The sequence below is a fragment of the Dipodomys spectabilis genome, unplaced genomic scaffold (genome assembly GCF_019054845.1).
Source record: "Dipodomys spectabilis isolate Male_0828 unplaced genomic scaffold, ASM1905484v1 ptg000179l, whole genome shotgun sequence".
NCBI lineage: Eukaryota > Metazoa > Chordata > Mammalia > Rodentia > Heteromyidae > Dipodomys > Dipodomys spectabilis.
Window position 1 is genome coordinate 4,229,322 of NW_024870856.1, and position 24,320 is coordinate 4,253,641.

Here is a 24,320-nt window from a genome sequence, read left to right on the forward strand (position 1 = left end):
AGTAGTATTAGTTTGATGAAGTTAGGTGCTCCAGCATTTGGTGTATAGATGTTTAGAACAGTTATATCCTACTGTAGTAGAGATCCTTTTATTAGTATGTAATGTCCTTCTTCATTTCTACTCATTAATTTTCATTTGAAGTCTATTTTATCTGATATTAGTACTGCTACTTTGGCCTGTTTGTGGGGGTCATTGGCTTGAAAGACTGCATTCTAGCCTTTCAGTTTCAGAATTTTTTTTTTTTCTGGGGGAGTGGTTGGTTGTGGGGCTTGAACTCTGGGCCTGGACACTGTCCCTGAGCGCTTCAGCTCAAGGCTAGTGCTCTACCACTTGAGCCACAGCACCACTTTTGGTTTTCTGGTGGTTTACTGGAGATAAGAGTCTCATGAACTTTCCTGCCCATGCTGGTTTTGAACTGTGATCCTCAGATCTCAGCCTCCTGAGTAGCTAGGATTACAGGCATGAGCCACAGGTGCCTGGTGAATGTTTTTTTTTTTTTTTTCCTGGCAAAATATGTCTCTTGAAGACAGCGGATGGATGGGTCTGATTTTTGATGCAAGTAGTCAATCTATGTTGTTTAATTGGAGAGCTAAATCCATTAATATTGACAGTTAGAACCGAGAGATGTTTGGTAGTTCCTGACATGTTATCCACCTTCTTATGTTTTGTGCCTCATCTTTTTTTTAAAACTATATTTATCTAGTTCTCTGATAAGGGACCTTTTCTCTGCACTATCATGTTTTTGTTGGTTTTCCATATGTAGGGCATTTTTTTCAGTATCTTCTGTAGTGCTGGTTTAGTGGAGATAAATTGTTTCAGTTTTTCCTTGTTGTAGAAAATTTTTATTTGTCCCTTAGTTATGAATGAGAGCATTGCTGGGTGCAGTATTCTCGGTTGGTAGTTGTTTGCTTTTAAGGCATAGCATAATTAATTCCAGGCTTTCTTTGCTGTACTGGCCTCAGCTGAGAAATGTAGTTTTTCTGACTGGTTTTTCTTTATAAGTAATTAACCTTTTCTCTCTGACAGCTTTAAGGAACCTTTCATTAGTCTTTATTGATCCTATGTGGATTAATGTGTCGATGAGATGTTCTTTTCTAGTCTGGTGTGTTTGGAGTTCTAAAGGTTTCTTGTATCTGAAAGGGCCAACATTTTGGATATTGGAAAGTTCTTTGCTAGAATTCTGTCAAACATGTTTCTTATACCTTTAGTTCTTCTCCTTTCTCAATACCTATCAGTCTTTTTTTTTTTCATTTTGAACACTTTGTAAAATGTGTCTTTTTTATTGTGAAAATACTGTACAGAGGGGCTACAATTACATGGGCAAGATAATGAGTACATTTCTTATCAAACATTGTAGCCTCCTCCTTTGTTTCCCCTACCCATCCCTTCCCATACTCCCCGTCTCCCCCCCCCCATCAGTCTTATAGTAGGTCTTTCGTCTGATTGATACTTGAAGTTCAAGCTAAAGAGCTTGTTTCTTGTTTATTCTGGATAATTGTCTCCTCTTTCTCAATAATATCTAATCTGTCTTTGATTCCTGAGACTCTGTCTTCTACGTTATCTATTTTTGCTGTCAAGACTTTCTACTTTATTTTTTTATTTTCCTGACTTTTAATTGATCAGTGTTGATGGCTTCTATCACTTTGTGGAAGCTTTCTTTTAGGTCTTGCATGGATTCCTTTACTGTTTTAACCTGTTTATCTGTGTCTTCTCTCATATCCCTTAGCTGAGGGACTATTTTTTCATTGGTCTCTCATTCCTTTATTTGGAATTTATTTAGCTTTCTGTTGAAATTTTTTAGAATAATCTTTGGGGTTCTGGGAAGATGGTGGAGAACAAGCTGGAGGCTAAACAAGCTCTCGCATAGAAAGCAGTTTTAGTGCTCCAGTGAACAGTCCTAAGCCAGAGAATCACATCAAGTGTGCCATCACGGTACAGAGAGTTAGGCCAGAGAGGGAAAATCCAGGCAAGGAGACAGATCTGAGCACTTGCCAGCAGTTGCAGCGGTGGCAGCGGCCATAGCCACCATACCTGCAACACAGAGAGTCCGGGACAAAGGCTCCAGACGCGGTAGGCGAGCGGATTCTACTCAACACCAGCAACAACTGACAAGGAGCAGACATCTTCATCCTGCAGTTCGCAGACCAGAAACGACCCAGGAACCAAGACTCGGCGTGAGTAGAAGCCTGGCGTCCTCACTCCTTCTCAGGGAGCAGAGGAGAGAAGGCCACCTCTCCCCTCTCCATTACCTGAGATCTCCATCTTTGATACTGACAAAGGCCTGGCTGAGCAGCTAGCTCCAACTCAGGCCTTGGAAGAAAACAAGAGTCATTTAGCAGGTCACAGGAACCTAGCCTGACCTGCCAGGCTCAGCTCCACCCAGGGGAAAGTCACCCAGTCTGGGCTGGGCAAGCTCCACCAGCCCCAGGAGTGGCTTTTTTCACTGGGTAAACAGAGCCAGAGGCTGCCCCTCCCTACAGCAGCCTTGACAATCAATTGAAATTCAGTAAACAGAAACCATGAGAATGGCTCCAGGCTGGGCTCTCTGAGTGTCTCAGAAGCTAGCCCCTCAGGGAAAAGCTACTGTTTGCTGAAAGGCCTCAACTCTACCCAGAACCTAGCCTCATCAAAGTGTCTCCAAACTAGAGGAAACAGACTCTCCTTCTTTTGTGATACTCAAAGCAAATCTCCCTCCCATTGAACTAGCCTGGGAGGAGGATCACAAAGTCCTGGGTAAAGCAGAGCATTTTTCTGCCTGCTCAAGCAAACTGACTTAAGAAACCAACCAAGCCACAGGAAAATCAACACCACAAGCAGACCAGAGACTCCAACAAGAGACTGATTACGGACACAAGGGAGATACAGGATCTTCCCATCCCCCCCCAAAAAATCAAAGAAGTCTTTTTTTGTACCTTTTATAAAAATTTTTTTTCTAAAACTTTTTAAAATTTTTAATTTTTAACTTTTAAAAAAAAATTGCTTTTATTAACTTTTTTTTCTTCCTCTTATAATTTTTATTTTAGGGGAATATGTGTGTGCTTTTTTTTCTTTAAAAAATTTTTTTTGTTTAGTTCTACTGACCTTTTGATCCTTTTTTTCTTCCCTTCTCATTCTTTTCACTTTTTCTTCTCTTTCGTTCTTCTTCGCGTGACTTAATTGCTGTTCTGCTCATCCTCAGATATACCAATAGTCGATTATTAGACTTTATCCCCCATTGTGTACACACTTAATCCAGAAATTTATTACTCAATTCAAAACCTCTTAGACTTAAATTCCTTAATAGCAGAACTACCTCTTTATACCTATATAATATTTTAAGCATTTTTATTTTTAAGTTCTTCTTGTCTCCTTTCTATCCCTCTCCTTCTCTTATCCTATCCACCTTCTCTGAATATTATGTTTTTAAATTTACATAATTTTTAAATGTTTCACTTTTTAATTTTTAATTTTTGTTTTTCTATTTTTTCTTGTCTCTTTTTCTTGCTTTCTCTTTCTTCTTTTTCTCTCTCTCTACTATCATTCTATCCAACCTATTTCCTGCTTTGAGATTAGGACTTAGTTAACTCTCCCTCTGCCTTTCCATATCCCTCTATTCCTATTTTTACCCACATCTTTCCCTAAACCTAATAATTTCTGGTTTGCCAAATTCTTCTTTGCGGGTTGTAGCCCATTAATACATAGTTGTTTGATGTTGAATAGATAAATCTGTTGAACTAGATTGTATCTGCAGACTTTTGACTGTGCACCTATAGACTTTGGTTGATGTTTGCTTAAGATAGTGTTCTAGCACAAAACTGGTGTTACTTTCATCCCAAATGGGCAGAGCAAGCAAGAAAAACACAAGAAAAATGGCAAGTCCGGGTATCCCAACTCCCACTCATGATAATCAGGGGACAGAACAGATAATGAATAATCCAGAGGAGAGTTCTCAAAAAGCTCTACAAACACTACTGGCAAACATGGTAAATGAAAAGATTGAAAACCTGGAAAGGACTCTGTATGAGCATGATAGGGAGAGAGAGGAGGCAAACCAAAGGTCAATACAAGAATATCATGAGCATGAGGAAGCTACTCAAAGATTGATACAGGAATTGCATGAGCAGCTTGAGAACACTCAAAGAGAAATAAATGAATGGCGTGGATGTGAGGAAGCTAATCAAAGAGTAATACAGGAATTGAGAGAGTAGGACGAGAATACACAAAGATCACTAAAGGCATTTATGGAATCCATAAACAGAGAGCTGAAAGAAGTCAGGGAGACCACAAAGTAAATGCTGAATGGAACCCAGCAGAAGGAATGGAAGTCTAAGGAAACCATAACCAATCAACTAAGTGATTTGAGAATAAACACTGAACACCAAATTAAGGAAGCAAAGAAGTTCATACAAGATCTAAAACAAAGCTCCAACAAAGAATTTGAAGTCATCAAAGCCAACCAACTAGAAGGAAAAGAAATAAAAAACAAAGCAGAAAGACTTGATAGTAGGTTAGACCATGCAGAAGATTGAATTTCGGGGATTGAAGACAGCCTAGATATTATAGAGAAAGAATATACAACCATCCAAGACAAATCCAAGAAATATGATTGATCTATTCAACACTTGGAAGACACCATCAGAAGGCCTAATCTGAGGATAATGGGTGTAGAGGAGCATCTAGAGACAGAAGTTAATGGTCTAGGAAATTTGTTTAATAGGATCCTAGCAGAGAACTTCCCAAACATGCAAAAAGATAGGCCTATTCAGATACAAGAAGCTTTTAGAACTCCAAATAGACCAGACCAGAACAGGACATCCCACCGTCACATTATAATCTGCACAGAATCAATTCAGACTAAGGAAAAGATCCTTAAAGCTGTCAAGGAGAAAAAATCAATCATCTATAAAGGGAAACCAATTAGAATCACCTCAGATTTCTCAGCAGAGGCAATCAAAGCAAGAAGAGCCTGGAATGATGTATGCCATGCCCTAAAGACAAACAACTATCAACCAAGAATACTGTACAAAAGCTAAACTCTCCTTCATAACCGAAGGTCAAATAAAAATCTTCCATAGCAAAGAAAAATTGAAACAATATATCTCCACCAAACCAGCCCTACAAAAGATTCTTAAAGATGTCCTACACATAGAAAACCAACAAGACCACAATAAAGGCCAAGAAACTGCACCCAAACTAAGAATCCAAGAACCATAGGAAGAACCCAGTTTCCTCAGCCCCCAAGAAGGTAGATAAAATGGCAGGAATTCCCAAATACCTCTCAGTCCTATCTCTCAACATTAATGGAGTTGCCTCTCCAATTAAGCGACATGGACTGTCTAGTTGGATTAAAAAGCAAGATCCTCCTATCTGCCACATCTTGCCATAAAAACAAACACATTTTGAATGGTAAAGGCTGGAACAAAATCTACCAAGCAAACGGCCCCCATAAACAGGCAGGAGTTGCAATACTAATATCAGATAAAATAGACTTCAAATTAAAATTAGTTAGAAGAGATAAAGAAGGTTGCTACATACTAATTAAGCTATCTCTCCTTCAGGAGGATATTACAATTCTAAATATCTGTTCGCCAAAAACGGAACACCCCAATTTATTGAAGAAACACTACTTTCTCTCAAATCTCATATAGATCCAAAGACATTAATTGTTGGGGACTTTAACACACCACTATCCCCACATGATAGATCAACTCGGCGAAAACTTAACAGAGAAACTGTAGATCTAAACAACTGCATAGATCAACTAGATTTAACAGACATCTTCTGAACATTTCACCCAGCAGCATCAGAATACATGTTTTTCTCAGCAGCACATGGAACATTTTCCAAAATAGACCACATTTAAGGCCGCAAAGCAAACTTGTCTAAATTCAGAAACATTGAAGTTATACCTTGCATTCTCTCAGACCACAAGGAAATAAAATTAGAACTCAACACCAAAAGCCACCAAAGAAAGTCATGTAACACCTGGAGGCTGAACAACACATTGCTGAGTCACAAGTGGGTCATGGAAGAGATTAGAAAGGAAATTCAAATGTTCATGATATTCAACAAAAACGAACACACAATCTCTTGCCATTTATTTGCTCTCTAGTATTTTTTTCCAGCCCCTCAATGCTCATGAGACTTCTCCAGACTTCATCTAAGAAATCACACCCCCAAGGGACAGCTGCTGCTCACTGCCTTCTCTGGGAGGGGACCAAATTCCAGCCTTTTAACCCTATTGTCGATGCCCCTTGTCAGCAGGAAGTAGCCAGAGAGAATCTGTGCCCTATTTCATGATTATTAAAAGGCTGGTAAGGTCTGCTCCTGGATGGCGAGCAGACTCCACCCTCCTCACAGCAAAGTCTCCACCCAGTACCTGTGTTACCTAGGCAACTGGGACACCTGGAAGAGGTCACATCTGCATCCGCTGAAGTCACATCTGAATTTGATGTGGCCACACTTTTCTCCACCCGTACCCTAGATAAGGCCTAGCCCAGGCCCAGACGCCCTCTCTCTGCTCTCTTTCTGCTCTTTTCTAGCTCTTTCCTCTCTCTTTCCTCTCTTTCCCAGCTCTTTCTCATTCCCAGGCCTTTCCCAGCCACGTGGGGTACCAACCTTGCCTGGTCCCAGCATGTCTACTGAATAAACCTACCCCTTACCTGAAAAAAAAAATGAACACACAAATTGCCAGCTCCTCTGGGACACAGCAAAGGCAGTACTCAGAGGCAAGTTTATAGTTCTGAGTTCCTACATCAACAAATTGGAGAGATCTGAAGCCAACAATTTAATGAGACATCTGAGCCTCCTTGAAAAAGAACAGCAAGGTAAACCCCAATCAAGTAGATGGAAAGAAATAATTAAAAATAAATCATAATTAAATGAATTAGAATCCAAAAAACCATATGAAGAATCAACAAAACAAAGAGTTGGTTCTTCAAAAACATTAACAAAATTGACAGACCCTTAGCAAATCTTATCAGAAAAAGAAGAGAACACACCCAAATAAATGTACTCAGAGATGAGAATGAAAACATCACCACAGAAACAACCAAGATTCACAACATTATAAGGGAACACTTTTCAAACCTTTATACTAATAAGTTTGAGAACTTGGCTGAAATGGAGCTTTTCCTAGCAAATATTGACATGCCAAAACTAAACCAAGATGAGTTAAAACATCTTAACAGGCCTATATCAAGCATTGAAATAGAAACAGCAATGAGAGACTTCCCATCTAAGAAAAGCCCAGGACCAGATGGTTTTACAGTGGAATTCTACAAGGCCTTCAAAGCAGAGCTCACACCAATACTCCTCCAACTCTTAAATGAAATTGAAAGAAAGTTTACTACCGAACTCATTTCATGAAGCCATCATAACTCTCATCCTAAAATAGGCAGGGACTCATCGAAGAAAGAGAACTACAGACCCATTTCTTTGATGAACATTGATGCAAAACTTCTCAACAAAATTTTGGCCAATCGACTTCAGCAATTCATCCAAAAAGTCATACACCACAATCAAACAGGATTCATTTCAGGGATGCAAAGCTGGTTCAATATACACAAATCAATTAATATAATTCATCACATCAACAGGAGCAAGGATAAGAACCACATGGTTATCTCAATAGATACAGAAAAAGCATTTGACAAGATCCAACACCCCTTTATTATGAAGGTTCTGGAAAAATTAGGAATCCATGGAACATTTCTCAATACAATAAAGGCTGTATATGACAAACCTACAGCCAGCACTATACTTAATGGTGAAAAACTAAGCCATTTCCTCTTAACTCAGGAACAAGACAAGACAAGGATGTCCACTCTCTCTACTTCTCTTCAATCTAGTATTAGAATGCCTAGCTACAGCAATAAGACAAGATGCAAACATAAAAGGGATCTAAATAGGGAAAGAAGAAGTATAACTCTCCCTCTTTGCAGATGACATGATCTTATATTTAAAGAATCCCAGAGACTCCACTCCCAAATTACCCAAGATGATTCAAAACTTTGGCAAAGTAGCAGGGTATAAAATTAACCCTCAAAAGTCAATGGCTTTTCTGTATGCCAACAATGAGAAAAGTGTGGCTGAAATTAGGAAAGCAACTCCATTCGTAATAGCCCCACAAAAAATAAAATACCCAGGAATTAACGTAACCAAAGAAGTGGAGCTCTATGATGAAAACTTTAAAAACTTGAAAAAGGAAATCAAAACAGAACTTAGAAAGTGGCAAAACCTCCCATGCTCCTGGATTGGAAAGATCAACATTGTGAAAATGGCAATACTTCTCAAGGCTATCTACAAATTCAGTGCGATACCTATCAATATTCCAACCTCAATCTTCAAGGAAATAGAAGAGGCAATCCAAAAATTCATGTGGAACATTAATAGAAGACCCCAAATAGCACAAACGATCCTTAACAGTAAGAACAGTACTGGAGAAATATCAATACCAACTTTCAAGCTCTACTACAAAGCCATAGTAATCAAAACAGCTTGGTACTGGCACAAGAACAGACCTCAGGACCAATGGAATAGAATTGAAAACCCAGAAATGAACCTACAGACCTATAGCCATCTAATTTTCAATAAGGGAGCTAAAAAAATAGAATGGAAGAAAGACAGCCTCTTCAGTAAATGATGCTGGCAAAATTGGTTAACTACTTGCAGAAAACTAAAGCTAGATCCTTATATATCACCCTGCACCAGAATCAATTCCAAATGCATCAAAGACCTTGGAGTCAAAGCAGACACTCTGAAAACATTACAAGATGGAATAGGAGAAACCCTATGTCTCCTTGGCACAGGCTGAAATTTTCTTAATAGATACCCAGAAAAACAAGAAATCAAAGAAAGGTTGGACAAATGGGATTGCATGAAATTGCAGAGTTTCTGTATGGCAAAGGACATAGCTAGCAAGATCAATAGAAAGCCCACGGATTGGGAGAAGATCTTCACTAGCTATACAACAGACAAGGGTCTCATATCTAAAATATACCTGGAACTCAAAAAATTAAGTCCCCCAACAACAAATCTTCAAAGAAACAACTGCCCAATAAATAAGTGGGCTAAAGACTTAAAGAGAAACTTCTCTGAAGAAGAAAGAAGGATGGCCAATAGACACATGAAGAAATGCTCAACCTCCCTAGCCATAAAAGAAATGCAAATCAAAACAACATTGAGATACCACCTCATCCCAGTTAGAATGGCTATAATCAAGAACTCTAATAACAACAGATGCTGGAGGGGATGTGGACAGAAGGGAACCTTACTGCATTATTGGTGGGAGTGTAAACTTGTTCAACCACTTTGGAAAGCAGTATGGAAGTTCCTCAAAGGACCCCACATAGAGCTCCCCTATGATCCAGCAACCCCACTTTTGGGCATTTACCCAAATGATCACAAACAAGGCCACACTAAAGCTACCAGCACGATGTGTTTATTGCAGTCTTATTTACCATAGCTAAGATATGGAACCAACCCAGATCCCCTCAGTAGATGAATGGATCAAGAAAATGTGGTATATACACACAATGGAATTCTATGCCTGCATCAGAAAGAATGACATTGCCCCATTTGTTAGGAAATGGAAAGGCTTGGAAAAAATCCAGGCCCAAAACTTCGGTCCCATGGTTTCCCTTATTTGCAATAACTAGTATATGTCTTAGTCAAACAGAAAAGGTCAGATAAGTTGATATTAGGGAAATGAACCCTAAGATATGTATTCAAATGTTTTTTTCTTTCATGCGATTATTTCTAACACATTTATAAGATTATTTCTTTGTTGCTTTGTATGTCCCTCCACCACGGTATAACCCCCTGTTTTCACTGTATTTGATGTCGATATAATTTGTGGAGGGGAAGGGAAAAAACAAAGCGTTTAAATAAGGATACAGGTGGACCCATTGCAACATTGAGATGTACAAGTTGTTATGTCGAAACGAACTTTACAACTTTGGTGGGATGAGGGGGAGGGGGATCGGTTGGGGGTTGGGGGGAGGATGGGAAGGGATGGGAAGGGGAAACAAAGGAGGAAGCTACAATGCTTGATAAGAAATGTACTCATTATCTTGCCCATGTAATTGTAACCCCTCTGTACAGTATTTTCATAATAATAAAAAAAGAAAACGGATTATAAAAAAAATGGTTAGTCTCATCACACTCACAAATTGACTTGTGAAGGCTTTCTATCTTTTCACTAAACATTTATCAGCAGTGTTTTTTAAAACATTTTGAAAAATATCATCTTGGTTCTTTATTATCTGTTGTATTGCCTGGTTATTTTCTGTTGGAGTTGAGCTTTCTTGTGTTTCTATGGTTGTTTGTTTGGCCTATTTGGAATAAAGATGCACTCAAATCTGAAATCACAGTAGGACATAATATAAAGTCAAAAACAAACACAGCCCAACAATTGCATCAATTTTAAATCAGAGGTTTTAAATCATAGATATGTATTCCGCTATGGAAATATGCTTTCACTTTTGTTTAAGAAGGGTTATTATGGTTCAAAAAAGGAGGTTATATGTATTTGTAGCCAGTGAGAAAATCTGTTGTAAGCATCAGGATAAACCAAACAAAACCAATGAGATAACAGGATGAGTGAACTAGACAGAATCAAATGGAAACAAATGTAATCAAACAAATAGACAAACAACAAGAGATCAAAGGAATAAGGACAAGAACAAAAAGAAAGACCAGAAAAAGGAACAAGAATAAAAATAAAATGAAAATAGAAAGAAAAATAAGCAATAAAGGAAGGAAAAAAAGAATATGAGAATACAAAAAAGAAAGGAGAAGAAGGGAAAAGCTAAAAACTTTAAAATAAAAGTAAAAATAAAACAATAAAAAGTTGAATATAGCCGGAATGAACTATGCACACAACACGAATAACTGTAGATGGTATATCTAAGACTAAACAAAACAATAAATACCAAAAGCCAGACACAAGGAAATAAAACAAAACAAGAACCAAAACAAGCAAACCAAATTCTCCAATTTGTTTGGAGGCTCCTTGTGTCTCCTGATGTCTGATATGCAGTATCTTAGTGGAGTCTCTTGTGTTAGTTGCTGAGATCTGCAATGTATCTTGTAGCCAAGATCTGGTCTGCACCAGGGGATGGAGCTCCTTATTTCACAGGTAGAAGGGGTCTCTGATGTTTGGAGGTTGGATATGTACTACTTAATTGCAGGGGACTGGGGCATAATTGGATTCTGAAACCTTCTTGAGATAGTGATATGGTTGTTACCTAGATGTCTACTCTCAGTACAACTGGGAAATAGCTAGGTTTTAAAGGCCTGTCTTAGCTCTCCACTAAAACTATGTGTGTAGCCTGGGGCTGGGCCACCACGTGGCTGCCCCACCAAGAAACTCCTCGCTGGTTTCTTCTTAAGCAAGCAGTTTATAATTTTCTTTTTTGGTGTCTATCTCTATATAATTATAGCTTATCTCATGGATGTGGAATGCCTAATCGGACCCTAAAACTCTGCTTCTTGGGAGAAGGCTTAGGTTGTTCCTGTTTTCTTTCAGCCATCTTCAGTTGAGAATGATTCATCTGCACTTTTGATTACCACTATGAGTGACTGCTTCCTCTTAAAATTTCAGAATTTATTTATCGGTTGTGCAATTTTTGCTGGAGCATCTATGCTGACCCCAGTGCCCATAAACAAATAAAGCTCTAGTTACCCTCAGAACAAGCAAAAAAGCCAACGGGTAAACATGTCAGGTAGTGATACGTTAATGGAGAAAAAATTAAGAGGGTAATAGAGACACAAACTACCTGATATGGCATTGTGATTTTATGATGGTGGTCAAGGATGACTTCTGTGACTCCATTTGACTAGAGGAAGTGAGAGAATAAGCCATGTGACTCTCTTTTTTTTGGGGGGGGGGGAGGTCTGGTCTTAGGGCTTGAACTCTGGGTTTGGGCACTGTCCCTAAGCTTTGCTTAACTCTCTACCACTTGAGCACTTGAGCCACTGCTCCACTTTCCTTTAATTGTGATTAATTGAAGATAAATTCTCACAGACACTTCTGCTTAGGCTGGCTTCCAACTGTGATTCTCATATATAAACCTGATGAGTAGCTAAGATTAGTCATCAGCCACTGGTGCCTGGCTTCCATGTGATACCTTTGGGGAAGAGCATTCCAGATAGAGGAATGGAAAGGTCCAGAAGTGTTTTGATTTGTTATCTGGAAGAAGGTGTTGATTTGAAGTTTATGCCCAGACAAAATCAAGTGGAGAGGAAAACAGGGGGCTGGAAGTCATGAAGTCTGGAGAAAGCAGGAGAGGCTGTGAGTCAGAACTTCAGATGTGCATGTGTGTTTGAGTGGCAGGAGCAACACTCACTGGAACAGAAAGGAGAAATGTTCATGATAGAGGCTGATTTCTCTTCTGGGAAAAGGTACAGGGCTGGTGGGTCGGATGAAGACTACACATCATGGTTCCATTTGCTTTCTGCTGTAGAAATCAAGGCTATCCATTGCGTGTTGGGAGAGGATGGCCAAAGACTGGATGTCACAGTTATTGCAGAGCTAAGTAGAGGAAAGTGTCTCAGGACTATGGTAGCATTAGAACCTTGGTTGAGTTTGGGTCATGAATTCTTGTTATCTTTATTGCCAACACCTGTGTGTGAAAGTGGTCAGGGGATCACCTTGACTCTGTGGCATGAGGAATCACAAGCTGATGTTTGATGTGGGAGTTTGATGTTGAGATTCTCTAGACTGAGTAACCAACAAAGTCTATTATTTCTTAGCTTTATTTTCCTTCTGGGTGTAAATAACTGATTCTGCATGTATCACTTGTCTCTCTGAATATACTTGCCTGTCTAACCAACTACAAAATCCATCACAGTGATCCAAATTATATTAGTTTATAGTTATTCAATTTCCTTTTTGAGAAATGCAAAATCTCATCAGAGGGGAAAGGAATATAAGAGAAGTTAACTAGGAGATGAGTATGGCTTGTCAGCAAAGATGGAGAGGAAAACGTGCTGGCTAAGCAGATTTGTGATATAGGAAGGAAACTTCATGGGCAGAGAAGCTGCTGGTGGCTTTCTGAGCTTTTCCTTCCTTGCTAGAGAAGTGGGGTTTTGGTCCATTCACCCGGCTCCCATTGACTACTGGATGGTTGTTTTCCAGGATGCCTGGGGAAGTAGCACAAAGGTCCAACTTCACTAAAACCTCACCTGGAGGTTGACTGTGGCATTTCTATGGTTCCTTCTGGGTTCTGAAGAGCTAGATTAGATAAGCAAATATAACACCAGCCTCATCTTGGTTGTTGTTGTTTGATTTTTGTTTAGGACCTTTGTGTAAATGGTGCTCAGATACTGCATTTTAAAAGCTCTTTAGTGGAAGAGGCTGTCAATGAGCTAATAAACATGTTGCTGGATGTGGAGATTCCAGCTAAAGAAGAAAGTGATAAAGCATGCAATCTGAGTAAGGTCGACTCAAAGAACGAAACTTCAGGTAAGACCCAAGGTAATAAAAGTCTTGTTTTTCTAGGGCATTTACTAAAAATATAAAATGTAATTTTCTAATAGTAATCACTTTTACACCTCTATAAACACTGGCTATTATTTTTTGTTGTTGTTGTTGGTCATGGGGCTTGAACTCTGGGCCTGGGTACTGTCCCTCAGCTCTTCAGCTCGAGGCTAGTGCTCTACCATTTGAGCCACAGCACGACTTCCAGTTTTCTGGTGGTTAATTGGAGAGAAGAGTCTCACGGATTTTCCTCCCCTGGCTGGCTTTGAACTGAGATCCTCAGTTGTCAGCCTCCTGAGAGTAGCTAGGATTGCAGATGTAAGCCACTGGTGGCCGGCAACACTGGCCAATTTTATAATGATATGTATGAATCTGAAATTATGATTATGAGTTTATGTAATGAAGCTAAATGGTTATTTCCTTTTTTTGGTGTTAGAATCTGCATTCATGTCCTGTACATTGTCCCTCTTTCATATTTGGCTCTCTGTTTGGTTTGTGTAGGTGTTGATGTTTTATTTACCTTATCTGTAAGTAAGATGGATTTTGGATTGAAGTTTTCTGTGAAGTATATGTAGATTAGGATTGACAGGTGAGAATACTGAGAAGTAGCAGAGAACTTATTCTTTCAAGGTGTGAGGAATGTTAACAGGAGACAAAGTTCTAAGCCCCAGGCTCCTGGGGCTCAGTGTAGCTTTTAACTGATAGCTTCTATGTCTTGCCTTGGTTATTTTTTTCCTATTGAGGAGAGGCCTCCATCAATCCATCTGGTGTTCAGACTTCCTTTTCTTTCTTTAATGGCTTCACTTTCTAAGAAGCGTGACATTAAACTCATCTATAGTTTATCTTATTTTTCTTTATCATGACACAAATCTATCTTTCTCTCTATTTCTGTATCTATCTCTATCTATCTCTCTATTTCTGTATCTATTTCTCTATTTTTCTCTCTATTCCCTGTCTATGTCTCTCACCTACTAACAGTGAAAAGAGAAGACGGAAATTCTGATGCCTTGGCCTCCTGCCTGAATGCTGGGACTGGCTCCTTGTCTTTAGCAACAGTCACAAGAAAGAAGAAACAAACTGAGGTGTTAGAGGAAGAAGCCTGTGAGCTGCTCTCTCATTTCAACCATCAAAACATGGATGCACTTCTGAAAGTTACGAGGAATACGCTAGAGGCTATTCGCAAGCGCGTTCAAGCGTCCCACTCAGTTCACTTCAGGGGTAAGGACTGATTAGGTGTAGTGTGTGTGTGTGTGTGTGTGTGTGTGTGTGTGTGTGTGTGTGTGTGTGTGTACCCACTCCTGTTAAATTTTCATAATTAAAAATCTACTATTGCCTCCTTGTTAAGTTTAAACATGCACTTTAGTCACCACAATTCCATACAGTGGATGCTCTCATTGCTCACATTAAAACCCAGAAAACGAATATGGCAAGGTTTAGTTAACATGTTTACAGTTGAGGCAGAGGTAGGAAGATTGTGAGGTTGAGACCAGTCTGGAGCAACTTAAGGAGATTATATCTTACAAAATAACAACAAAGCTCTCCCAAATCCCCCCCCCCCCCCCTTAAAAAATAGAATAACAATAGAAACAAAAAGGCTGAACCCATGGTTCAGTTGGTAAGAGTGTTTGTGTAGCATGCAAGATTCCCTGGCTTTAATCCTCAGTAAAATCGTGCAAACACACACACACACACACACACACACACACACAATACAAACTCTACATCATTTTTAATCTTCTGTAGTGAGATAGAAATGTCTAAAACGAATTACCTTAATTCATAAAAATGCTTTAAAAAGAAGAAACACAGCTGGGCTCTGGTGGCTCACACCTATAATCCTAGTGACTCTGGAGACTGAGGTCTGCAGATTGTGGTTCAAAGCTAGCTTGGGCAGGAAAATCCATGAGATGCTTATCTCCAATTAACCACCTGAAAATCAGTGTGGTACTATGGCTCAAGTGGTAGAGTGCTTGCCTTGAACTGAAGAGTTCAGGGACAGGGCCTAGGCCCAGAGTTCAAGACCCACGACTGACCAAAAAAAAAGTTACACAACTTGGGGAGGGAGTGACTCATGTGGTAGAATGCCTGCCTACTGAGGTCCTGAGTTCAAACTCCAGTACCACCAAAAAGAAGTAGAGAAGATTGTGTCATTGCCCGATTACTAAGTTAGTAACCTGTCCCATTAAGTGGTGACAGTCATATCACTGTCACATTTTTCTTTTTTTAAAATTTTTATTGTGAAAATACTGTACAGAGGGGTTACAATTACATGGGCAAGATAATGAGTACATTTCTTATCAAGCATTGTAGCTTCCTCCTTTCTTTCCCCTTCCTATCCCTTCCCATCCGTCCTCCCTTTCCCCCCCAAAACTCCCCCCCCACCAAAGTTGTAAAGTTCATTTTATACATAATGACTTGTACTTCTCATTGTTGCAATGGGTCCACCTATATCCCTATTTAAACGATTTGTTTTTCCCCTTCCCCTCCACAAATTATACCAACATCAAATACAGTGAAAGCAGGGGTTATACCGTGGGGAAGGGACATAATAAAGCAACAAATAAATAATCTTATAAATGTGTTAGAAACAATCTCATGAAAGAAAAACACGTTTGAATACATTTTTCAAAGTAGCATCTACTGTGCTATTTGGGTGATATTTCAGCTGTCTTCTTCAGTCCTAACGTTCCATGCTTTCCAGCAGGGTGCAGAAATAATTGTGACACTTCCCAAGTATGCTTCAAAGCTCATGAAATATAGGCACATATTGAAGTTAAAATTTACATTAAAAAATAGTAAAAAAAAAAACTAATTAAAACTGAAAACTAAGAGGATAGGAAGTCTTAGTTATTTTGAATACTGTCATTTAAGGAAGTATCTTTATAGATAAACAAACCTAAGAATTTTGGAAGGACATTCTGCTTGGTGGCATGAGTTTTTAAATGGGCACATATTAATTGTAAGAGGATCTGTACTGTGTACTTGCATACAAGATTCCCTGATCCAATCCACCCTCTCTATCAGCATCCTTTTTTTCCCTTTTGGAAACACTGTCAGCAGGGTTCACTCTTTTGTTCTTATATGTGTGTGCAAAGTAGTCTGACCAGACTCCTCCTCCTTGATGGCCCTCCTCAGCACTGCCCGTTCCTATCCTCAAAAGAACCTATTTCACGTTCCTGTGACTCAGTTTTTTTTTCAGTGTATATTAATTGTACAAAACAATTTTGCCATAGTATTTCACAGTGCACATATTTAAGTGATTAGCCTCCTCTGTTACCTCCCTTTCCCCCATGCCCCTGTAGCACCCCTTATTCAACAGCATTCAGTGTTTCCTTACACCACCTTCATACGTAAGATGTAATTGGATATTACACACCGCCATCATTCTCTTTTCCTTTCTCCCTTTCTCCTCTTCACAGAGTCCCATAATTACAATCGTATTCTGTGTGCAAATATGTATGTATTTATCTATGTATTTGTATATCTTTTAGATATAGATTCCAAATATGAGAGAAAAACATTATCTCAAGGTTTTAAATGTTCATTTTACTTGAGAATAGAAGATGGTTCTTTTCATAGACACAGGGGAATTAATACAACTTACCAAATTTCATGCTAAGCATCAAATCACAGGTGCTTCCTAACTTTATATATTATTGGCATTTTTAACTATATAAAGTTATTTCCAATGATGTTGGCATATTGGTATATTCACACATTTGTGTGTATGTATCTATATTATATACTTATATATCTATCTCCAGATTCAAAAGCCCTGCTGCTATATTTGGTGAGTTACATTGTAGGGTTCCTTTCTAGAGTGTATACCAACAAACTGTCACCAGAACATGACATGATCTTCACTGAACTGGTGTTATGTTGAGTAAAACTAGAGCCTTTAATTGTTTTCATTCATTCATTCACTCAGTAATATTATGATAATGTTCAATAAATATTTACCTGATTACATACCTATTATGTGTTGCACTAGATACTTGATTTACATATATTTTGGTTAGAAATGCAGTAATTTCATTTTGAGTTACAAAGCTGAACTCTCTCTGGTTTCATATTAACTCAGACAGTCATAGTGCATGCAAGATGAAGCCGAATCATCTCCCCATTTTCCGGGCCAGCATCACCCTGGCCATCCCCAGTGTGTCCATTGTCCCCACCCTGGAGGACATACAGCAGACACTGAACAAGGCTGTGGAGTGCATCACCAGCGTCCCCAAGGGGGTCAGACAGTGGAGCAGCGAGCTGCTGTCCCAGGTGAGCCTGGATGGAAACCTTCCGTTTGGAAGCTGTTTCTCTTATGGATAGAGGGAGGCTGAAAATTATCTTTTATGTTGTAGAAAAAGGTGAATGAAAGAAAAATGGCTGCTTTGCGGAGTCACGAAGACAGCGATTCTGAGACGGATATGGGAGAAAATGAAGCTCAAGGTAAATGTTCTTTTAGTTTCTTTATTTATTTTATTGAAAAAACAGCAACAAAAAAACCCTCTTGGTTTCATTTCTTCGAGTTCATTTTGATAAATATTATTTTATATGATCATAGTTTTCTTTTAAATAATGATGTCAAATCAACATTTATAGAGCTTCAATGTACTTCTCTATTTTCTGGTGCAATTCTCAAATCAAGTGGGATTGGAATAATAAGTAAAGAGCCACGTCAGCTGGCCGAGTGTGAAGGTGTGCATAGTTTGAGTTTTCTGCCACCATCACATCTGCATTTATTTTGTCCATCACAGCAGATGCACCAGTGATTTGGGTCCAATCTGAAGATGAGACTGGGGGGCTGGGTGGCTCACGCCTGTCATCCTAACTGCTCAGGAGGCTGAGATCTAAGGATCACAGCTGCTTGTATCACTAGCTACTTAGGAGGCTTAGGTCTGAGGATCAAGTTAGAAGCCAGACTGGGCAGGAAAGACCATGAGATTTTTATCTCCAAGTGACCACCAATAATCCAGGAATGGAGCTGTGACATAAATGTTTAGAGAATCAACCTTGAGTGAAAAAACTAAGGGACAACACCTAGGCCCTGAGTTTAAGTCCCAGGACCAGCAAAGATACTAGGACAGCCAGAAGGATTTTTGAAAGAGCACAAGATCATCACTGTGATGAGTGTTTCTTGACATGGTAGAGAGTCTTGACCCACCCCCGAGTGAAACCCAGGCCCTGTGGGGTCTCCCAGCACACCTAAGACTCTGTACATCTGTGTTTCTAGAGCCCCAGGAGAAGGTCCGGGCTGCTAATGCTTCCTCTGGACCTCTTTCTCCAGGATGTCTCTTTCTAATACTACTGCCTCAAGTAGCGTGAAGTTGTATTGTGTTGATGATTGTGAACTTTTATTTTGGCATATGACTTGAGTGATTTCTTCCCCTTTCCTTTTTCTGCCTTCTTCCTCTCCTCCCCTCCCTTTCCCTTTCTCTTTTCCTTTAGCTTTCACCTGTCTCTCTGTCTGTCTCTGTCTATCTCTTTTAGTGAATTTCTCCATCAGGGAAGCTAAAGATAATTTTCGTTGCAACTTTTCTGGAGTGTTTGCAGGTAGATTAATGGATGACAATCCCAAGGAACCCTTGTCCCCCTTACTCCCAGAGGAGCCCCAAGCCCAGCCTGGCCTCCCTGGGATGGCTGGGGTGCTGGTCTTCATGGCTACAGAGGAGGTGAGACAGCTGGTCTTCAAGGCTGCTGTGGCCATCTAAGGCTAGAGGAGGTTACAGCACACAAACCCTCTGCTGATATGGAGATCTAGTGTGGTTCCGCTGAACAACCACTTCGTGGCTTATTGTAAGCTTTGCTTAATCCATCAATGTCGACGCTGTTCATTTTCCTACCATTTTTATATGCTTTTATAGAGGAGAATATTTCCTGAATCCTTACTTTGCCATAGCCGAAATCTAATCTTTGCAAAATAACTTTCCATATACTGTTAATGTAAACTTCTTTTCTCTCTCTTTTGCTTAGATACCGTTGAGATAGCATCTATAAATTTACCCATTCCAGTGCAAATCAAAAACTATTATAAGAATGTTTCTGACAACAAAGAGATTGTAAAATTAGTCTCTGTGCTTAGCACCATCATCCACTCCACCAAAAAGGTAGGTCAAGATTCCTTTGGACAGGCGCTTCCCTTCCCAGCAGGTGCTTGAGTGAACTTGTTCTGCCTGCAGCCCTCACTTTCCCTGGTGCTTATAGCGAGCATGCCAGGCATCTTGTGTGTACTCAGCAAACACTTATGCACTGAGGCCTCTCCATGGTAGAAGGCAACGGACAGAGGCGTTATTCCATTTCCTACTGTAGTCTGTTTAATGTCTTAGATCTTCTCTTAATATAGATGAATCTAACTTTAAAAAATATGTTAAGTTTTAACCCACAAGTCAGGCTGATTTTACAATTCTCCTGCAAGAAGTCAGATAGAACATGGCTTGTCTGTGTGGTCAGACAGCTGAAATGGAAACATATTTTTCCTTGTGAAAGTCAGAGGGGAAAATATTATTACTGTGAAAACAAGCACTAGATATGGATGTAAATTCAGGTTAGTTTTTCTTCCAACATGGTTTTTGTTTTGCCTCAGTTTTTCTTTTTTGGTTTAGGCAAACTTGTTCTTGTAGTCAGAAAGACTTAAGATGCTGAAATCACTTTTTAATTACAAGGCTATGTTCACATTGCATTAAAGCTTGTCAACTCTAATTGTTTCTTAGTTTTGCGTGAATAGTTGTTGCTCAGCAAATACATAATTTCTGTTGCCTAGTTTTTCCAAAGGAAGCTAGATTTGTTTGAAAGCACTCTGAATGTCTACATATTCTATAACAGTGTGAAGAAATTGTATTTATTTTTAATGTGCTCCTGAGGGAACTGATGTCTTTGCCTTTATGTACATTTAATTTCCTTTTCTTACTATATGGAAGATACTTGTATTTCACTTTGGCCTAAGGACAATGTTTATGAAATTTTGTAAATAATGACCCAGTCTCTTCCTTCTAGGCTCTAAAATGAATGATAGAATTAAGAAGAGTATCTTTAAATAAGTATCCATATATATTTTTAAGTACCTCAGTAATCATACAAAATACAAACAAAAATAAATCAGTGGTAAGATCTATTAATTCCTTTGAATATAGCCAGCTACTATTAGGGAGATCCAGGTATGAAGGGAAGAAGTTGGACTAAATATACTGTGGCAATATAGGTAAGTACAGCTGTTAGTGAAGGGCTTTTCAGTGCTGTGCAGAGTTCAGCATCTGTCTCTCCTGACTTGAGACTCATCAGTGATTCTCTGGGGATTCCAGAGACTGTTCACAATTTCTAATGTGTTGCTGTCTCAATCTTTTATAATCAGACTTTGTTCCCATTTCCTGCTGTGATTTCCTAGTCCTTTCTTTCAAAGTGTCTTCTGCTGTTTTCCTAGGCCTCAAATCCTGGAAGCATGGCCAACATTCTTCTAACTGTAGGCTTAAACTCCTATGCTGAATGCTTTCTCTCTCTCTCTTTTGTGCCAGTACTGGGCTTGATCACAGGGTCTAGGTGCTTTCCCTTAGTATTTTTTTCCCCTGTTGTTCAAAGCTAGCCTCATCACTTGAGCCACTGCTCCACTTCCAGCTTTTTGCTGGTTAATTGGAGATGAGTCTTTCAGATTGGTCTGCCTAGGCTGGCACTGGAACTTGAGTCTCAGTTCTCAGCCTTCTGAGTATCTAGGGGTTATAGGCATGAGGCAGCTAGTGCCCAGCCAGGATTTATACATTTTTATATGATTCCATGCAATGTCCCACTGGAGTTCGATTCTGGCTATGTTTGGCTGGCCCTTCCCCTCCAGATCCAAGCTCAACCCTTCTCCCTCTGTATAGGAGTCCCTAGATAACACACCACCAGGTTCCAACTGCAGTTTCCCGTGTGTTCAGCCAGTGAGAAAGCATGTGAGTGAAAAAGAGAAAAACACCTCAGTAGTGTTGATTGATGACATTTTATGGCACAATCTTGAGCTGTGCTTTTTGACCTGGGTCCAGCTCTGATCAAAAGGACCTTGTCCACAAGGATGTTTTCTAGTTTCTAAGAACTGTTCACTTTCTTTTTGGTGAGGGATAGGACTGTGACATGGATCCTGTCCCTGAGTTACTGTCCACACCATTGTATATAACCCAATTCGACATCATTCCCAACTCATGCTTAACCATGTCCAATAATGAACCATCTAAAGAACTCCAGGACAACCACCTGCAGTGGGAAAAGGCTTCCTCGTATCATAATGTCATTTCGGATTTTTCTTTTTCTCCACAAATCTAATGTTATTTGGACTGTAGGAAGTTATTGCATCCATGGATCACTTCAAATGCTATAATCACATCTGGCAAAAGGAGAAAGAAGAAGCCATCAGGACGTTTATCATGCAAAACCCTTTGCTTTCTGAATTTGAGTCCCAGATTCTTTATTTCCAAAACCTAGAGCAGGAAATTAATGCTGAGCCGGAGTGCATCTGCGTGGGTGCCATTGCTTTGTATACAGGTTGGTTCGTTGTCTTTCAGACAGTTATATAAATTCGGCGGCATGGTTGTGTCTCTTCCTAGATCAGTATTCCAGAGGGTATTAGCTGTCTTAAAGATTGACTCTTCTTTTATGAGCCTCAAGCTTTAAGACCAATTTGTAGAGTTGTTTTTATTCCCTTCTGTATAATTATTTATTCTGCACTATTTTGGAGACTTTGCTGTCAAACCTTGAAAATAAGGGCTCCAGAGAAAGGGGGATGAATCTGTTGCATTTACAATTAAGATTTACTCTTGGATTATTAAGTAACAACAAATATTTGAGGCTTAACTCTGAGGATTTTGAAATGTAGTTTTAAGCACTTTTAAAATAAATTTTAATTGTATAAAGTAGCTTCAGAAAATGAATTAGTATATAATGATTAGAAAAAGGTTCTTTTTTCTAGTTTATATTTTATGATTTAGAGGAGTATAAGTGAAAATGCATTTACTTTGAGAGAACAGCAGCATTGTCTTTTCATACTGGTTCAAGTTTTCTAAACAGAACCTGATTTTCACAGCTGACTTGAAATTTGCCCTCACTGCTGAGATAAGAAGTTGGATGATGGTTGTCGGTCGCCACTGTAACCAAAAGTACAGGAGTGAGATGGACACCATATTTGCACTTGTTGAGGAGTTCAGCAAGAAACTGAATCGTCCAATCAAAGACCTAGATGATATACGGATTGCAATGGCTGCACTGAAAGAGATCAGGGAGCAGCAAATCCACGTTGACTTTCAAGTGGGGCCCATTGAGGTAAACCAGCACCTGTTGTTCGTTAGAGGGACAGTTCTGTACATTGGATGCATTGGCTGACATACTGACCAGATCTGTGCTGGAATTAAGATTGGATACTAAAGTTAAGAACAATAAATCCAATAATAACGATGCTTAGTCTTCACAGGCTGCCTTTCAGGGCCGGGTTCTCTTCCTTTCTGGGTCAGTTCAGGTCCCTAAGAAGAAGGCCTCAGGACACATGAATTATTAAGGGCTGCTCACAGGGGGGTGACGTAATCAGGATGAGACTGGGAGGAGAAAGCGAAGTGAGAATGTGTTCTCAGCTGCAGACTGACTTCACCTTGATGCTGTGGGGGTTCCAAGGCAGGATGTGTGCCACACAGGTGGTCCCACCTCCAGGCAGAGGAGACTCCCCTTTGTACCCCTAGTGCAGAAATACAGTGCTGTCACTGTGAGAAGGGTCCATTCAGATGGAGACAGGTTTCCCAGGGAGAAACCAGTGGGGGAAGGGATCCCTCACTGGTAAACAGGACCTGGAAGGGCTGCTAAGATCCTTAATGCCCCTTCATGTCCCAACTCATCCTGTCTTCACTGCACCTCCCTTCCCACACAGGAATCAGGTTATAATTTGGGGGCACAGGTACAGGTAGCTTCTATTTCCGTCATGTCTTATAATTTGGAAAATGTATCTAACGTTGCATTTTCTCAGGCGCTCCCAAAGATCCCAGGAAACAGCTAGAGAGTTGTTCCATTTTGTAGAGGAAGAAACCAGAGCTGAATGGATTTTTTACCCATGCAAGCTCTTGTAGTCAGGAAATAGAAGGAGAGGTCAGGTGACTTTGTGAGGGTGGCAGCTTATTTCATCCTCAGGCCCAGCCCAACTGCTTGTGGATATATGTGTCTGACTTGCAGAAATTAAGTTTTCCCTCTTTTGTGCAGGAATCATATGCTCTACTTAACAAATATGGACTTCTGGTAGTAAAGGAAGAGATGGACAAAGTTGATGCTCTGCGCTATGCCTGGGAGAAGCTGCTTGCCCGGGCCAGTGAAGTCCAGAATGAGTTAGTCTCCCTGCAGCCCTCTTTCAGGAAGGAGCTGATTAGCACGGTGGAGGTCTTTCTACAGGACTGTCAACAGTTTTATGTGAACTATGACTTGGTATGACTCTGGCTTTTTCCATGTGTGTTTCCAGGAAAATGTGAACAGAACACACTGTTTAGAATGCTGTGTCAAATTCCTGGGGAAATCTGTAGGCATGGACATTTTATTTTCACTCAGCAACTAGTTCATCCTGAATAATTTCAGGCCAATGTGAGCATGCTGTTCATACTGTATCACTGGTCTCTTACTGAAGTTGTTTAGTACCTTTTCAAATATGTGCAGCTAAGTATTATTCAAATATAAATAGTTTTGCTTTCTCCCATACTATTCCTTAGTTGTACAAAGGATACATTGTCAGATATGTGTCAAGCAGTGTCCTTCATGCCCAAGAAAATGATGAGCAAAACAGATGACACTGGGCTCCCATTTGAACCATTTATAGGGGCTTTAGTGCAGTCTTCCAATGGAAGTGTGTTATATAATGAGCTTGGTTTCCAGC

At 39.7% G+C, this 24,320-nt stretch overlaps 1 protein-coding gene across 1 annotated transcript in view; it reads left to right on the forward strand.

Moving 5' to 3' along the window:
* The window catches only part of Dnah5 (dynein axonemal heavy chain 5), a 193,492-nt gene that overhangs the window by 31,156 nt on the left and 138,016 nt on the right, over positions 1 to 24,320 (forward strand). Inside the window, exons 15-23 of the mRNA XM_042695192.1 lie at positions 13,786 to 13,858; positions 14,441 to 14,680; positions 17,544 to 17,734; positions 17,818 to 17,905; positions 18,947 to 19,009; positions 19,430 to 19,567; positions 21,767 to 21,964; positions 22,503 to 22,738; positions 23,660 to 23,878. Of these exons, the coding sequence (XP_042551126.1) occupies positions 13,786 to 13,858; positions 14,441 to 14,680; positions 17,544 to 17,734; positions 17,818 to 17,905; positions 18,947 to 19,009; positions 19,430 to 19,567; positions 21,767 to 21,964; positions 22,503 to 22,738; positions 23,660 to 23,878 (1,446 nt within the window). The remainder of the gene's footprint in view (positions 1 to 13,785; positions 13,859 to 14,440; positions 14,681 to 17,543; positions 17,735 to 17,817; positions 17,906 to 18,946; positions 19,010 to 19,429; positions 19,568 to 21,766; positions 21,965 to 22,502; positions 22,739 to 23,659; positions 23,879 to 24,320) is intronic.